Source organism: Glycine soja, chromosome 12 (assembly GCF_004193775.1).
Source record: "Glycine soja cultivar W05 chromosome 12, ASM419377v2, whole genome shotgun sequence".
Lineage (NCBI taxonomy): Eukaryota > Viridiplantae > Streptophyta > Magnoliopsida > Fabales > Fabaceae > Glycine > Glycine soja.
In genome coordinates, this window is record NC_041013.1 from 44,199,866 (window position 1) to 44,217,880 (window position 18,015).

General features: G+C 33.3%; 3 protein-coding genes across 4 annotated transcripts; 2 read left to right on the forward strand and 1 right to left on the reverse strand.

Moving 5' to 3' along the window:
* Nucleotides 1-2,623: 2,623 nt before the first annotated feature.
* Nucleotides 2,624-3,577, forward strand: LOC114377919 (zinc finger A20 and AN1 domain-containing stress-associated protein 5-like). Its single transcript, XM_028336394.1, has one exon. It carries the CDS (start codon nt 2,858-2,860, stop codon nt 3,263-3,265), a length of 408 nt encoding a protein of 135 aa, XP_028192195.1. The 5' UTR covers nt 2,624-2,857; the 3' UTR covers nt 3,266-3,577.
* A 5,766-nt stretch (nt 3,578-9,343) lies between these two features.
* On the forward strand, nt 9,344-13,050 carry LOC114380410 (protein gamma response 1). Of its 2 annotated transcripts, XM_028339447.1 has the most exons (4): nt 9,344-10,059; nt 11,641-11,679; nt 11,792-11,884; nt 12,060-13,050. In XM_028339447.1, exons 1-4 carry the CDS (start codon nt 9,417-9,419, stop codon nt 12,731-12,733), a joined length of 1,449 nt encoding a protein of 482 aa, XP_028195248.1. In that variant the 5' UTR covers nt 9,344-9,416; the 3' UTR covers nt 12,734-13,050. The 2 variants fall into 2 exon arrangements, with proteins under 2 accessions (XP_028195248.1, XP_028195249.1); XM_028339448.1 differs by lacking the exon at nt 11,641-11,679 and having other exon boundaries at nt 9,417-10,059; nt 12,060-12,733.
* Nucleotides 13,051-16,082: 3,032 nt separating this feature from the next.
* Nucleotides 16,083-17,632, reverse strand: LOC114378375 (DNA damage-repair/toleration protein DRT100-like). The gene has a single exon (XM_028336959.1). The coding sequence runs from the start codon at nt 17,583-17,585 to the stop codon at nt 16,488-16,490; it is 1,098 nt and encodes a 365-aa protein (XP_028192760.1). The 5' UTR covers nt 17,586-17,632; the 3' UTR covers nt 16,083-16,487.
* Between the last annotated feature and the right edge of the window lie 383 nt (nt 17,633-18,015).

Genomic DNA, 18,015 nt, shown 5'->3' on the forward strand with positions numbered 1-18,015 from the left:
AATTATTTAAATAATTATTATTTTCGACAAACTTCAAGCCATAGGAGAGACACTCTTATAATAAACAATTTTGTATGTATATATTACTCAAATAATAATATTAATTCCTTACTAAATATTAAAGGATGATATTGTCAAAATATTATTTTCAAATTCAACTTACATAATATAATTTAGTTTAAGCCTTATTTTTAAAATATAATTTCATATTTATTTTAACGTTGGGTGAATATTTTTTTTTTAAATTAAGTTGAACCAAACAGCTTACTACTAGTATTAGAGTTAAATAATAATAACCGTTTAAAATAATAGTTATGACTCGCTCAAACAGTTTAGATTATAGTTAAAAAAAATATTCCGGTTATTTTTATGAAAATAAATATGCTAAAATAAAAGAACTCTTCGGATTAGAAATGAAATAGAAAAAAAAAGAAAAAAAATTATAAATAAATGAAAAATACATTAAAAAAATATGTTATCTCAGCTCGATGGATAAAAATCAAAATAAAAGAAGCAAAGAAATTTCTTTTCACTTTTTTGGATTAGTGGAAAAGGGATTAAAATAAATAAATTATTTTAAAATATTTATATGCTAAATAAAAATTTAATTTATTATTTTCTCAATATAAATTTATTGATTAATATAAAAATAAAAAATAGAGATATTGTTTATCTCCTCTTTCCTTGCAGTTTAAGAGGAAAGTGTTTTTCTGGTGAGTCACATGAGTTAAATTCCTTCATTTTTATTTCTCCAGAAAAACAAACTAAAAAATTCAATATTTCTATCATATCTCTCTTTTTCCTATTTTTTTCTATCACATTTCCACCAAAACGAACAAAACAAAGGAACAATATCAAAATATGAATAATACGTACACTTTCGATCATCAAACATGTCCTTATTAGTTTTTTTTATTTTACACATTTCATTTATTAAATAAACTATATACGAGCTCTATTAAAGAAAATAAAAATCCAAACCATTTAACATAATTTTGAATTTCCATAAATTATACTTAATAATATTTTTTTAATTAACTTGTGGTCTCTAATGAGTAGTAGAGTAGGAGTTTTACAGTCTCAGCACGTAATGAGAAAAACAGGGCACGCTCCCATCCCTTTCACCGAAATGGGTAAAGCACACGTGCGAGTGGCGAGGGACGAAGTTGACTGGGGTAGCAAGCACACGTGTCAGTGACGATGGGACGAAAATGACCTCTGAGAAAACTGGGTCAGATTGGGCGGCCAGCTTCTTCCTTGTTGTCGCTCACCATTTTTTACCCTTCAATTTTCCCACTTTACCCTTTTCTTTTCACAGGTTACCAACAGCAATATAATAATTAGAAAATAAAAATATAAGGTTCCCATTCACTTTTCCCTTGTGTTCAATAAAATATACCAATAGTTTCCTCAAATCGTATCAATTAGTTAAAGTATGAAATATAAATTTATAATAAATAGTCTATCACTCAAAATGTAAAGGATTTTTTCACTTTCATCTAATAGCCTGCAAGATAGATTTATTAATTTTTATGATAATTATTTTAAAAATTATTTCTATTATGATTTATGATTGGTTAATAGTGTAATACATACAAATTCAACTTATAAACTTATTTTTTATTCTCATGTTTATTGTTCTTTTCCTTTTTTTTAAGAATTTTCTATGAATTTTTCTGTAAAAAAATACGATATATAAAATCTTGTTTTTTTCAATTTAATTGATTAAAAAAGATGCATAAATATTATAAATCTTTACGTCGAAGGAAGTTAATCTCACAAAATATTAATATTTAAAGAATTAATATCTCACTCTCTTTAGTGGGATATCCTACATTAAAAAAATGGTGGATTAAGTGAGTCAGAAAAAATAACTCTGGATTTTGCGATAATGGAGACTATAAAAATGCATTGTGCCTTGTTAGAATGGCAACAAATTTATATAATTAACTTTTTTGTGCATGATTGGCATTGCCAACCAGCCCCTAACAAGATCACTTTGATGTAAAGTCTGCTAGATTTCTTTCCTCCTTAGTTCCATCGTTCAAATCGTTAAGTTCGGGCCAACATGTTTGGATTAATCCATATTCCAAATCTGTTACTTCGTTTGGCCAGACATATAACTCAACTTTATAGTATTGTAGTGAAAATAGAAAAAGAAAAACCACTCTTCGTGATGACGCTAAGAAAGACAAATAATTTTTAAAATTACTCCGTCATTATAAATTTATAGACTTTTTTCTTTCTCTTAAATAATTGTCCTCCTAAAACTTTAAGGCTTAGCCAATTTTTCAATCATATCCTTGTTTAATAATTAAATAGTTAATTTATAATTATTCGAGACTGAGTCATGGGACAAATCCATTAGATTGAAATTGAATTTTACACAACCCATAAAGTTCAACTAGGCTAAATTGTGAAAGGAAACCCAAATCAAGGCTTAGAAAGAAGATTTTTAAGATGAAACTATAAATAGTGAATTATATCTTGGCATGAAATGAAAACATAATTATCTGAATGACGTTAAGGTTTTGCAGCGCAAGCCAAACTTGGGCAACTCTATGATGATATAATGTTTTTAACCCAAGAATTTATAAGTAATATTTGATTGAAGTGATGTGGTGTGGACAAGTTGGTAATTGCAGAAAGGAGATGGCATGAAAGAAAAAGGGTTTCCAATACGCGTCTCTACCAGGTCCATATTCCCAATCTCCTTTCATTACCAACCTCACAACACAAACTTCTTCTTTCTCTTCTTACAATTACAAATCCCTTCATCTCTCTCTCTCTCTCTCTATTCTCATTTCAATCCCCTTCTTCAACCCCTCTCTCTCTCTCCAAAACGCCAAACCAAAAAATGGCTCAGAAGGCCGAGAAAAACGACACCGACTTTAAGGTCCCCGAAACCATCATCACCCCCTGCACCACCACCACCGCCACCTCGATTACCGAACCTTCTAGATTCTTCGACGCAACCACCCCCGCCACGTCATCGCGCTCCCCCAAGCGATCCCTCCCCCTCGACGACGAATCTCAGACGGACCAAACGGCGTCGTCGGAGCCCAAACGCGTCGTGAGCCGCTGCTCCTGCTGTCGGCGGCGCGTGGGGCTCACTGGATTCCGGTGCCGCTGTGGCGACCTCTTCTGCGCCGAGCACCGCTACTCCGACCGCCACGACTGCTCCTACGACTACAAGGCCGCAGGGAGAGAGGCCATAGCGAGAGAAAACCCCGTCGTGAAGGCCGCGAAGATCGTCAAGGTCTGAAAACCCTAAATCGGAGAACAAAAATCTCCCAAGAGATCGAACAAATCGCTGAGAAGAAGGGGATAACACGAAACGACGTCGTTTCCACGCGATCGCGGTTCGGTGATTGATTGATTAATTAATTAATTAATTACTCGCGTCGCGTCTTTTCTCCGAGACGCGACTCGGCGCGTGGGTGGAAACCTGGGAATTTGTATAATTTCTAAATTTTTATGCCTTTTTTTGTTTAATTTGGGTTGGAAATTTATAAATTATTATCGTGATTGTTATGTGAATCAGTGGAATGAATGGTTTTTCGTTGCCTAAAATATACTGTACTGTTCGCCCTTTTCTTAATTTTTAATTTTAGTTTGTTTTCTTAAATTTTTTTTTTAAAAACCTCATTTTACTGTCTTCAGTTTTTTTTTATTAGATCAAGTTGTTCATTTATTAGGTTTTTGTACGAAAATTATTAATTTTGGTTGACGCAGGAAATGCTTATATAATTTGACATCTATTGCAACTTGTTGCTCATGTTGCCAAATTGACATCTTTTACAACTTGTGTTAAATTGCTCCAAAGACATTGATTTTTTAAAATTGTGAGCTAAAGGACTCGATAAGTATTTTAATTTTCTTTTTATAATGAGAGAGCATAGGATTCAGGGGAATGTTGAGGGAAACTAGATTGGGGTGTGAGGGTATAGTTGTAAAATTGCGTTGTACTTTGAAATTGGAATTTTCGAGAATAGTGATGATGATAGAAAGTTGGGTGGACCCACATGATTTGTCATGGGAAGCTTTTTTGAAATATTATCGCGAGATATTGGGTGAGTGGGTGAGATCGTGTCGTGATGTAGGCGCTGCGAGATTTCGCGATTGCGATTTCTATTGTTCGTGATAGTGACACTCAACTTTTTTGGCGCATCGGGAGCCAATGGAGTCGCGCCACGTGGAGGATTATGATTGGGCTGCGTCTCGCTGATAATTGCGATATGCTTATTTATTTATTTATTATTTTTATATGGAAGAATCTCGAGGGAATGTCATGATCGAACGCCTGGGATTTCGTGGTGGATGCCATTCTGGGCTTCCTTTGGCTAAAAAGTTTGTTTCCTGCTCTTGTTTATTTATAGTAACAGTAAAATTATTACAATACGTTATACATGTGTAATTGATTATTTAATTGGAAAAATAGGTAATGCAGTACAGAGAATTTTTTAAATAAGAAATCTTAAATATTATAAACACAAGGATTTGTGAAAGATAATTTAAAAATAACTAATATTTGCTTTAAATTTTATCAAATAATATTTAATATGAAGGTGCCAGGTGCTGTAAATGGTTAATACTTGAATTGACATATTAAAATGGTATAATTTAAGAATTTCAAATAAAATTGTTAACAGGGGTGGGGTAAGGTATTTATAAAAAGAAGAAAAAAAAGTGTCTGCATCAAAAGTATTACAATATGTTGTTATTTTGTTAATACGAAAGTGTGCGGGTTAGGAAAAACTCAAAAAGTCTAGAGTGCGCATGAATTTTCTTCTTTTTTTTTTCCAATTTAGAAAGCATGTCATGGATTCTGCGTAAATCATGCGTGATGATGATGTATGTATTCTCTAATAAATTTATCACTTTTATTACATTAGCATCTAATTATAAATGGTCAACTTTGTTTATCATTTATTTTTATAAAAAAATGATTTTTTCACCAATAAGACTTGAATTTAATAATTGACTTTGGTACCAATTGGTTTCTTTGATTTCAATTTGACAAACATAAGGCATTATTTGGGTTAAAAGAGACCGGGAAAATAAAGGAATATCGTTTTTTTAAAAAGAAAAAGAAATTAATATTATATTATATTATATTTTTAAAATAGATAAAAAATTATAAGTTTAAAATATTTTAGTCTAATTAATATAAACAAATATTTGTTTCCCCTAAATTGAGTAAAGAGAGATTTTGTTCTCTTCATTTCTCTTTTCTTTCTAATAATATACTAGTTTTAAATAAGATAGGAAAAGTTTATAGAAAAAAATTGCCTACTATTCTCTTTTTCATTCATCGTGACCAAATTTATTAATTAATAATTGATGACGATGTTTAGAAATAATCTTTTCTAAGAAAGTCCCCAAACAAAAATATTTTAAATTATTATTAATTTTTTATTGATTGGTGATTGTGTCTCTTGTATAAGGCATGTTTGAGAGAGAGAGAAAAGGCACAAATAACTAATTTTCCTTACAAATAATGGTGAATCCTTTGCAAATAAAAATTACATCTTCCTCTATTTTAAAAGAATTAAATCCTATTAACCAATAATAAATAATTTAAATCACTTTTTAAAGTTATTTCACATTTATCATATCTAAATATAAAAAAAATCTATAAATATTTTTAAAAATATAACCCTATTCTAGATTATGACATGACTTAAGAATCACAATCATTGGATCCAAGTTAAAGAGACATGTTCCACTATCAATAAAGTAAGGATACTCGACTCGTCAAATTATCTTAAACCTAATTTAAACTAACTTAATCAAGATACTTATACATAGTCTCTGAATCACACATCTAGAATCATGATTATAAAGTATTTTTCTCATACAATCTTGTCTATTTGTTCTAGATGGTGACATGGCTTCAAAACGGCCAAAGAGATCACAAGATGGGTTAACCCAATACTTAAATACAAGCATGTCCTATATTATTTGACACATGTCAAATGATGGTCAAACATTTAAATTTCATAATTGACAACAATCCAATAGTATCAATCCACCACATTGATATTATAACTTCTATTTTTTTTCTCTTCATTGGACAAAAATATAGTATACAAATATAATTCAAATGTTTTTTACTCATATTTTAGTGATTTTTTTCACATACCATTGTAATGATAGTTGTAACCGCTTAAAGATGATCGGATACTTTTTCTTTTTGTCATGTCCTTCACTTTGGGGTGTCCTTTTCTAGTACTCAGCGAAACAACCTTTTGAATGGTAGGATATCTATAAAAGACACTCCGATGTTCAAGTTAGTTCTCAACATGGAGAGAAAATGAGTGTAGAAATGTTAGTAGATAGAATAATGTGTGTTATCTTGAGAATGACCTTTTATACACACACACACACATATATGGACCTCAAGGTCCATGGGTCTTATCTCTTAATTAAAGAGATGTAATATGAGATTATCTAACAATTAATGTTAATATAGTGTTAAGATAAGATGAGATAAGATAAATTTTTTAACCTCCATGGGGTGGTGCCCAAAGGGGTCCTAGGCCGTGGTCGAGCCAAGTACCTAAGGTTTCTTTGTGCTTGAGGGGGTTAGAGGTGTTCAGGCTAGTTGAATACTTTATGTCTCACCTTTGTCAAATAAGGTCCAAAGTATTTAGATATTCGGTCTAATTGAATACTTAGGTACTTTCTTTATCGAGAAGACATTAAGTCGTGACTAAAAAGGTCAGGTCATGACCAAAGGAGTTATAGATCGTACCATTGTAGTAGTCATATCAATTTTATACTAGAATGTAATGAACATTCTATATATTTGATATCATTCAAACATGAATAAATCATATGTTATTACTTTGTTAATTTATTGTTCAATATAGAAATATATTATTAGTGTAAATATTTTCTATAATTCAAATGTTGAATGACATCGCACGTAGAAATTTAATTATTGTTGATCATATGTGATGTAATTAAATTTTGGATTGAAAATTAGTTTTATAGTTCACTTAAAGATTGAAGATTGCAAAAATATATTGCATTCCACCAAAAAGTTAAAAATATCAATTAGGGTAGCTAAAAAAAATTATGTTGAATTGAAAAAAAATAGTTAACTTCTATAAATTAAGTATAAAGATGCAGAGTGAGAAAGTAAAAATATATTTATCAATGAGTAAGATCACAAAGTATTTAATTTAAATCAGATTTTTTTATTTTCGATATTTGCTCACTTATAAATTAAATTAAAAGTAATTTCTTGTAGTTAAAAAGAAGAAGCATAAAACAAATATATAGATGTTCTTGGATATATTAGGATTCTTCAATCTTCAACTTTTAACTTTCTCTTGTTGGCCGAACGAGATTCCTTTCCTGTCCTTTGCATGTCAACATTTTTAAAAAAATAAAATTGGGTTGAATAATGGCATGTACAACGAATGACAAGATATGCCTTGGAGCAGTTCACAATGAACATTGATCACAATAATCTAGGCCTACCCCACTAACCATATGGTATAAGCAAGAAAAAAAATCAAAAATTGCTTCAGTCTCTTGAACTAAATGATATTGCTCCCCAGTTTTGGTTAACAAATCATTTGCACCAATGCTGACTCATTTTGGGCAAGAAAATTATATGTCTTTTAGCAGATTATTATTATTTTAGCTTAGGTGATATTGTCGTGTATTTGGCTTTAATTGTGTCATTTACTTTCGTTTTCTAACCAATTTGTGTAAATTTGTGAGAAATAATGTAGAAGCCATAAATTGATAGTATAAAATGTAGAATCAGACGATCACTATATGTTAAGTTAAAAGGTAAAAAAAGAAAAAGTATAAAGTCAATGTCAAAATTACTTAATTTGTTTTTATAAAGATACTATAAACTAATGTTTAAAAGTTATAAGTGCATGAGATGAATTTACATGAACCTTCTCATGTAAAAATTTCAGTAGAGAGAATCCTTTTCCTTTATGACCCTAATACTCTATAAAAAAATAATAAAATTATTAAACACATGAATCAACAAACTTTAAATTATTTTAACTTAATTAATCGTTTCAAATTTAAATTTTGAGTTGAGTAATCATAATTCATAAACGTTCAACAGTTTCTATGACAAACAAATTGAGCAACTCTCATCACCCAAAAAGAGATGTGACATGTGAACAAAATGAGAAATACGACAAAAAGGTAATATAATATCAAATTAAAAATCTTCTTTGATTAAATTAATTGCAAATCTTTCGCAAATCACATTTATGATTCATATCAAATTCAAAATCTTAAAAAAAAAAAAAACATTACTCTATCTTCACATTCATTTACCTTCTCCCACATTGGTGAAAATCATAAATGTTCTATCATTGTTTTATTATAAAACAATCACTCTTGCTATTATTTAAGCATGTATCACAAACAACTAATAACATATTTGGATATGCTTTAAAATTATGGTGATATAAAAAATCATGATGTGATCATAATTTTTCCAAAACAATTATATGTTGTTTCACATTTATGGTAATTTGATAATTGATTTTGATTTATCTTACCATCATCCCAAACATGCTATAAGAATAGCAGAGTTCAAAGTTATAAATCATTCTACCATTCAATCTCTCATTCATCCTAAAGACAAACAACACTCTTACCAAGCTTCATGACACAATTACTCTATTTCTTAATGTCAACGTTCATGGTTTCTTCCTAGAGCAGCAATGGCAGAGAGGTAGAGACAGGAGAGATCAAAAAACGTGAAAACCCGATGATCATTTTTTTTTTGTATAAAATACGTAATCAGGATTCGAACACTAATTTATCTTCTTTTTTTTTTTATAATGGAAACTAAATTATCTTTTTTGTTTGTTAAATAAAATTAAAATTTGAGTTTTGGCTGATGTGACATTCGTTGTACAATTTATTGTAGAAACTATTATACGTCTATCTATCGTTAAGAGTAAATGAAAATTTTCATATAGTAAACCTATTTATAAATTAGAATTATTCTATACAGTAATATTATTTATTATTTCTTATATTTTTTTTATCAAATTATTAAGTAAGTTTGTTTAAACTTAAAAAACTTATTATATAAGTATTATTTTAAAAAATAGATATGATTTATTTCTTAAAAAACAAAAAAACTATTTATTTGAAGTAAAAATAATTTAAATAAATACATCACAAAATCATAAAACTGCATATTTTATAAAAAACACTTATTTAAAAAATAAATTATAGAAAACTAATCCATTTATTTGTTATGTTAAAAGCTAATTTACTTTTTGTTTTATTTATTAAAAAAAAGCCCACATTCCGACATTGGACTCAATATAAAAAACATTCTCCTCTCCCGCGCGAGAGTGAAACCCAGCCTTTCGTTCCGTTTTGCATTTTGATTTAATTTCATCACGCGACCCTCAATGGACGAAGAAGCAGAGACCGAGAGAGTTCCCCATCCACACTCTCCAAAACTAGGGTTTCCCCTCCCCTCCGCCGCCGGTGACGCAAACCTCCTCACAGCCCTCAGCACCATCCTCGTCGCGTCGATTCAGGACGCCAAAGACCGCATCTCGCAGATCGAGTACGTCTTCTGCTCCCAGCTCTACCCTCACTTAAAATCCGACGACGCATCAAAACGCTGCTGCATCGAACAGCTCAAACGTGACGCCGACGAGAACGCCAAGCTTCTACTACACGCCGAGGAGAGGCGAAACGCCGCGTTTTTGAAATCGGAGAGCTGCGAGGGCGACAAGGCGACGCTGCTGGCGAGAATCGCCGAGTTGGACGAGACATTGAGATTGAAGACGCGGGAGATTGAGGAGGCGGAGACGAAGCGGATCGAGGAGGAAGGGAAGCTACTCGAGCGCGTGGAGGCGCTGGCGTGTGAGTTAAGGGATGAGAAGGCTAAGAGGAACCGCGTGACGGAAGCGTACAAGAGGCTTAAGTCTCAGCACGTTTACTTTCGAAGAAAGGTTGGTCTTGGTGAGGAGAATGTGGTTCAGGAAAAGAAATTGGAGAGTGGAACTGAATTGGGGGTGCATCAGAGTCCAGTCGTAGAACCTGGTATTGTGCAAATTTGTCTTATGATAGTGTGGTACAAATAATTTGTCACATTTTTTTGGTCATTAGTGGGTCTGTTCATGAATTCTTCAATTGAAAAAAGTGTCATTTCAGCAAAATTTTAAAAATATTTTTTTTAGGGGCCAGTGCTCCCCTAACGTGGTAAACCATGGGTCGGATTTTTGTCCCGAGAGGAGAGGTGGTGTCTATATTTAATATCTGATAAGATAAAATTGGTTTTGATGGAAATAGTTTGTCACATGTTGATATGTGTCATTTCAGCAAAATTAAAAATAAAAAAAAGGTTGTAATGGCTAGTCTTTCTCGACAACGTGACAAACTATGGTTCGGATCTCTATTGAGAGAGGTGCCAACATATAGTGTCTAACAGTGCCACTGGTAGAATTGATTCCAAATGAGTATACCTGTAAGGTATAAAAAATAAAACTAAGGCTATGATCCGATATTTAATGGTGAGTGGAATGAAGTAGAATGGGATATAAGGGAATTGAATAGAGTAATTAGATATTTTTGTGATGGGATGGAAAAAAAAAGGCTAGTTTTGTCCCATGGCTATTGAGGAGAATTAAAAGAAGAGTATTGGATAAAATGGAATGTAATGCATTTCATTAGGTTACATTCCATTCCTTCCCATCAAGTTTTAAACAATACATATCATGGAACCTATTTACATTTCATTCTATTCCATACCTTTTTGTCAAACAGTCTAACAATTTAGGGCAAAGATGTTGCAAAAGAGATATTTTTTGGACAAATCATAGAACCTGGTATTATGCACGTTTCTGTAAGTAGAATTAGTCTATCTCATGTTTTTGGGTTATTTGTGGGCCTGTTTATGAAACTGATTTTAGCTTTGTGAAGGGAGGAGTGTGGAGTGATAGCAATAAAATTTCTAATACTCTATTATTGGTTAAATTTTAGGATACAATTTAGTTATAATTCCATAGATATTTTTGGTGCAGTTCTCTAATTAGAATTGGTGTTTTACCTTGGTAATTTATGTGAAGCGAGACTCACAAGGTGTCTTAATTTCTAATAAATTTCAGTCAATAGTAGAGAGCGTGTTTTAAATAGTACGTTAGAGAGCGTATTGCTAGTATTTCTACGTGAAGATTCATTTGAATTGAAACATGCACCATAAGCCATCTTTTCCCTTTTGTGGTTTAACTTAAATTCCTTCATTCGATTGAAAAGTGTCATTTCAGTGGAAAAAACAAAAAGAAATTAAAGCTATGTTTGGATATTTAATGGTGAAGTAGGATGAGATATAATGGAATGGAATAAGGTTATTATTTCATTGTTTAGATATTTTAGTGATGTGATGGGAAAAAAAAACGGATTTGTTTTGTCCCATTCCTAATATATCCCCAAATTGGAGGAGAATAAAAAGAAGAGTTTTGGATAGAATAGAATGTAATGCATTTCATTGGGTTCCATTCCATCATATTTGAAACACTCCATATAATGAAATCTATCAATTCTATTCCATTCCTTTTCATCAATTCAAACAGCCCAAAATTTGGAGGGGAGATGTTGACATAGTGATTTTTTTTTTTGGCTAAGCTGTCTTTTTTCCATATGGAGGGGTATGCAAAGAGACTGGTAAGGAGATAAGTAATTTGATTCTGGCATGATGCTGTTTGTGTAGACATTGGCTAAGGCTGCATCTTTTTCTCCTTCTTATTCACTAATTGTCTTTTGCATGCTATTGTAGGTCTTGCATTTGAGAACCCAAATATGACTATGGATGCTGGTGATAGTGATACAGCTGAAGGGAGGAACGAAATCCCTGAGGAAGATTTTGGAGGTAAATTGAATTGTCTCTTGCTATGCACTCAGCGTTAATGTTTACTCAACTGTCATGTATGAAATGGCCTTCACTCTGATCCATCTATATCAAATTGCATATACACAGATTTTTTTTGCTAAATGCTATGTTGAGTTATACTTGATAACCTATCATCTACTTCCTATTACTTCAGGCCTTGAAACGCAAACTCCAGATGTGTTTGTTGCCGCATGTGACATAAGCAGAGTCAAGGAGAAGCCATCTGAGATTGACAGAGGATGGAATTTGAGTTCTCCATCATCTGGTTTTCGTGATGTACCAAAATGTCCATCCAGTACAAAATTAGTCTCTGCATCTAGTACAAAGCGCCCTGCATCTTCCTGGAGGCAAACCCGGTCCCATCAAAGTCGAGCAGGTCCTGATCCCCATGATGATTTTCTTGATACTCCTCTTGAGAATATCAGAGAAAATTTCAATAAGGATTTGAATAAGGAAGACCAACCATGCCTGATTCAGAAAGACATTAGTGTGGACAGCTCAGATGATGAAACACAGGATATGAATGCCAAAAGCAGTCCTCAGAAGAAGCAAAAGCAATCTTCTGTTACAGTGGCCAACACAAGAAGTTTCAAGTACGTTGAACCAGTTAGGAAGAAAGCTGAGCGCGAAAATTTAAAAGGAGTTGAATGCAAACAATGCAGGAAGTTCTATGATGCTGTTCTTCCTAATGCTGCTGGCAAGGATACTGACAGTAAGCAGAACTTCCGCTGTGAACACCTTGATGGTGTTTCTCGGCATCGATATAGGTATGTTCCGCCCATGACTCCTGAAGGATTTTGGAATATTGGGTTTGAATCTGAAATGTAAGAATATATTATAGAGAGATTACTATTTGATTTATAAATGGATTCTATATCCAATTAACAAATTTGACAAAGTTTTAGTTTTTTGTTAAATCTAGAAAAAGGACTTTAGAAACCTTGGCCATTAGGTATATTATATTATTATTGGTACATTGATCATCTCATAATGCCAAGAGGCAAAAAATTTCCTAGCTAGTCATGCAGTAGACATACTAAACCCGGTTTGGACTAATGCATGTACTAGTAGTTGTAGATACTAGATACCTTATGTTGACAAGCAAATAAACTTTTTTCCATAGTACTATACTCTTCTAAACAGTATCCCCGTGCTTAAAATTTATCTCTTATTTATGTTGTGTAACTATTTATATTTTTTTTTTCCTGAAAAGGAGGGCACGCGTTCTAATTATTTAGTACCTGATCTAAACTGTTCAGTGTTAGTGTTATTGTAAACTTTCTTTTGTTTTGGTCGGGGGATTAGGGGATGGGATGAGGAGCTTGGAGATTATCCCTTAGTTTCCCGGGTCTATATCACATGAACTACTCACAAGGGACATTTTGTTAAGGTGATACTGATATGCATTTTGCTAAATGAATTTGTATTAGTGAATGAACTTAGGGCCGTTAAAGCTGGCCAAAATTTATGTGGATTGACTGATTGAGCCGGAAAGAAATTCTGATGTTTTTTTTTTCCTGATGGAAAGGGGAAATTCTGACCCTTTAAAGCTTTATATTTTTAACCTGACTCATTGACCTATCTATAATACTTTTCTGGAAAATAATCCAAGTAGCAGTTCGACAATTGTTAAATCTTAAAAACATGTTGATCCAAAAACTACTCAAAACATAAAAATGAAAACTATGAACGAATTTCAAAAACTATTTTTTTTCCCAAAGTTCTCACATCATTTGATGACTTTGCTTTGTAGTTTAGAAGCTTGGGAAATGATGACTTTCTTTTAAAATTTTGGATGCTGCATGACTTCGCTTTGAAATTGCAAACTTGGATTTGGTACCACGTCTATTTTTTTTTTTTCGATAATTGGGGTAACTACAGAAACACTACGGTGCTACGAAGCCCTTGAAAACAACTCCCCAAGCATCATCAGACAGAATCAGTCGCAAAGGGGGAGGGAAAGTATCAATAACATAGACTACAAAACTGTGTAGTTTAGTTGAATACCTTTTCTTATTGATTGAAATTTATTAAAAATGATAAAATTTTGTGGGTTTTATATTATATTTAATGATTCTTTTTCTTGATTTTATAGTTTTTAATAAACTATGTTTGAAAGAATATGTTAAAGAATTTGTTTTTATCATTTCTTCCTCTTAAAATACTCTTTAAATGGATTGAACTTTGGACTGGTATAATACTAATCCATATAACTATCTTTAGGCCTTACCTGATCCGTCTAACAAGCCCAAACATATGTTTAATTGAACTTCAAGCTGAATTATTGCTTTGACTTCCTTATAAGGTGAATGCTTTGAAAACGAACTGGGCATTTAATTGACTACAATGCTGATTTAAGATTTAAATGATATAATCGCCGATGAATGGGTCATTATTAAATCATATAGTTTTTAAAATGTTAATATGTATTAAGGTATATTAAACAAAAAAATCAACATAATATTCATAACTTTATCAAAAAATAAAAGATAAGCATCATTTATAAATGCTAAAACTCATTACACATAACATTCAAAATTACACAGATTCTTAACTACACAATGATATCTATTAGCAATACTAGTTGGTTTGGTTGAAAACCAGTTTTCACCGATTATCATTCATCGAACCGGTTGGTCCAATCTGGTTTTGATCACAACATGCGCCAATTTGTCTTTCCTTTAATCATCTGTGTATATTATATGCATCATTTTCTCAAGTGATTTTTTTCTTTTTGTGGGGTTGGGGGAGGTTGGAAAAACATAACTCTGATTAACCAGAAAAGAAAATACTACAGTTTACAGTTAGGATATAAAAGATTTCATAATTACAATGCCCGAGAAAGGATAAAGTTAATGCATGGAACACAAATTTCGGTGGCTTTTTCTTCTTTGGAGTTTGTAATCTTTCAACTAACTTTTCTGTACTTCATTCACATGACGTGATTCCATTTTCTGTTGTAATATCGGATACGCACGCCTTTATTTCTTTCCCCATGTTAAATTTCACAGTTGGGAAACGCCTTGTTATGGCCCAGCTTCCTCCTTTTACTCCATCTCAAATGTAGCGCCGAAATCATTCACCAACCTTAATTAGAGAAAGAAATATGCGATGATCACATGAAATTTTAGAGAAGTCTATAAGGGAGACACTCTTGGGCAATGCAAATTGCAATGATAATCATGAAAAAAAAGAAGAAAAAGAAAGCTTCTGGGTGCTCAGGAAATGTAAAAAGTTAAAGTAATAAACATGGATTAGGGAGTGAAAACCACAGAATCATCCACTTTCGGAAGAGAGGCACCTAAAATATAGGCATTAGTGATGTGGTGGGCCGAACGCACATTTTTGCATGAAAATAAGTGGGCCAAGTTTACTTTGTGGTAGTGGTGTGCAACCCACCTTTTGTCCCGAGCTATTCATTTATTTTTACTTTTAAATGGTATAACGATTTGCACAAAGTTAATGATATGGGAAGAGGGATGAAGGACATCAGCATGTGCTCCTAAAGTGGTAGTAGTGGCTGTTTTATTTTATTGAGTAAGCATTCAATTCTGTTCATGGAAAAGAAATTATTTAATCCAATTTAATTTTTAGAAAATGAAACAAAATCACCTTCTAGATTACAAAATGTAAGTTGCTTTGTTTTTTTTTTTTTTTACATAATTAGTGTCTAAAAAAATGAACGAGTACTAATCTAATCCGATCATTGGTGACTCAAATTGATACCTACATATATTGAAATAGACCAAGGATTAAAATATCTTGCATTTGAAGTTTTGAAAGATTATCTTGTTCCTTTTTTTCATTGGGACTAGATTGAGATGAGTGATGTATTTTTTGGGAATTGAACAAGACATTTACTCTTTTATTTTATTTCAAGAAGGATTGTAGTACAATTTATATTACTTGAGCTGTTACCAGTACCACTTTCTCAACATAGCTAGCGTCTGCAGGTATCCCGAGAGACAAGGCTGATTCATAATCAGACAAGTGACATTTTTAATTATCATTCTGATTGTTTAAGATGTTGTCATAAGAAAACTAGACACATTACATAATTTTTTTTAATTGGTTAAAATTTCAAAACCTGAACTACGTACCACTAACTTAAAAATCTGAACTTTTGAACATAAATAATGTCAACTTGGTAAAATTAAATCGTTTGGGAATAAAAGTCTAGTAGCATTGGGATGATCGCATTATAAACTTTTCCAAAATATGGTGGACTTTGGTTGTAGAATCAAAAGACAAATCTAGGAAATGGAATCATGATCCAAATCTTTCACGTTATCCAGCTCTTAAACTCACATGCAACTCCGAAACCCACATGCAACACTAGCATATTCAGAACTCTCTTGACCTATGCTCACTTATATGCACATGCCACCAGGAGCACCCTCATAACTTTTTGTCCATTTCAACACTTGCCCTAAATATATTATATTACATCACAATTCACATGACAAAATACTATCACATCAAATGAAAATCACACTTGGGCTCCTTCACTACAACCAAATCACTATATCTTGGAACGATTAATATTCACCAACAACAACCCAATACTTATTCGGGTCACCCATCAACAAGCCTTCAACGGGTTTCCACACAAACAATCATTGTTACTAAACGAAGCCGCATCAAGGTGTTCAAACGGAGACCCAATAGGGATGGTTCCACATAAGTGGTTGTAGCTCAGATCCAAATGCCCCATGAACTTGGATGCGGATAAGGAGCCGGGAATCCGACCCGAAAAGTTATTAAACGACAAATCAAGGACCATAAAATAGGAACCTGCTCCAAAAACATCGGGTATGGTACCCGAAAACCCGTTTCGGCTAAGGTTCAAAATACCCATACCCGTATTACTCAATAAAGTGGAGGGTACTGGACCCGTCATAGAGTTACCATCCAATTTCAAAGTAGAGAGAACCTTCATTTTTCCCAACTCTACGGGGATGGAACCGTTTAACCGGTTCGATGAGACATCTAAGTCCGCGAGCCTGTTTATTTTAGACACGGACTTAGGGATCGAACCGGTTAATTGGTTTTCACTCAGCAACGCCCGACTCAGCATGGCGAGTTTCCCAAAATCATAGGGAATTTCGCCAATGAGTCGGTTGTTGCTGAGGTCTAGATGCTTGAGTCTGGCAAGGTTTACAACTGACATTGGGATCTCGCCAGAGATCTCGTTGTCACCCAAACTCAATAGGGTGAGACTCCAGAGGTTCCCGATGTCCGTCGGAATCTTGCCGGAAATGCGATTTCCGGAAAGGTCAAGGATTTGGAGAGTGTAGAGTGAGGCAACGCAAGCGGGGATCTCGCCGGAGACGGCCTTCCAGTCGGCGACGATGAGGGTTGTGAGGTTGCTAAGGTTGCAAATCTCCGGCGATATTTTCCCGGTCATGTAGCCGGAGCGGCCAAGCTTCTGGAACATTGGGTCTTGGGACTCGCCGCGGAGGTTGACGTCGGTGACGTGGCCGGTGGTGGGGTCGCAGGCAACGCCGTACCAGCTCCGGCAACAGTCGTTGCCCGACCATGTGTTGAAGATGCCCAAGTAGGGTTCGGTCAGGGCAGCTTTGAAGGCCAGTAGTGCTGCCCGTTCTGACGGCGGGCAGGGGGTGGCGGCGGAGATAATGGAGAGGAGAAGCAATGTTAGAAAGAAGAAGGAGGAAGCCATGTGTTTGTGTTTGTGTTGCGTTGAATGCAATGAAATGCATGGGTTAGGTTTTATTTATACGATAGGTGTTTGGTAAATAACTGAATCAAACAAATCTAGATAGCACCTATCATAGTCATTAATGATTAATATAATAATAATACTCATTATATAGTGAGTGGGTTGCACATGCTGGGGTTAATTAAGTCAAGCCCTTCAATAATGATGCTAATAAATAATGAGCTGGTTACTATTGATTTTCAGGTATTTGAAACTTGGTTTGGTTTTAATGTAAGAAGCTATACTATACATGGACACCTTCTCTCCTTCTTCCTTCATCCAGAACACTTTACTATAACAACCTAACAATAATGGTTTACGTACGAACATACCTGTTTATATTGCTAGAAACAATTTTAGACGTGTTCAATTCCTGCTTCTAAAATTACTG

Coding starts and splice junctions, on each gene's coding strand:
- LOC114377919 (XM_028336394.1), top strand. CDS start 2,858: ATGGCTCAGAAGGCCGAGAAAAACGACACCGACTTTAAGGTCCCCGAA.
- LOC114380410 (XM_028339447.1), top strand. CDS start 9,417: ATGGACGAAGAAGCAGAGACCGAGAGAGTTCCCCATCCACACTCTCCA. Junction 10,060..11,640: donor GAGTCCAGTCGTAGAACCTG/GTATTGTGCAAA, acceptor TTTTTGGCTAAG/CTGTCTTTTTTCCATATGGA. Junction 11,680..11,791: donor AGGGGTATGCAAAGAGACTG/GTAAGGAGATAA, acceptor ATGCTATTGTAG/GTCTTGCATTTGAGAACCCA.
- LOC114378375 (XM_028336959.1), bottom strand. CDS start 17,585: ATGGCTTCCTCCTTCTTCTTTCTAACATTGCTTCTCCTCTCCATTATC.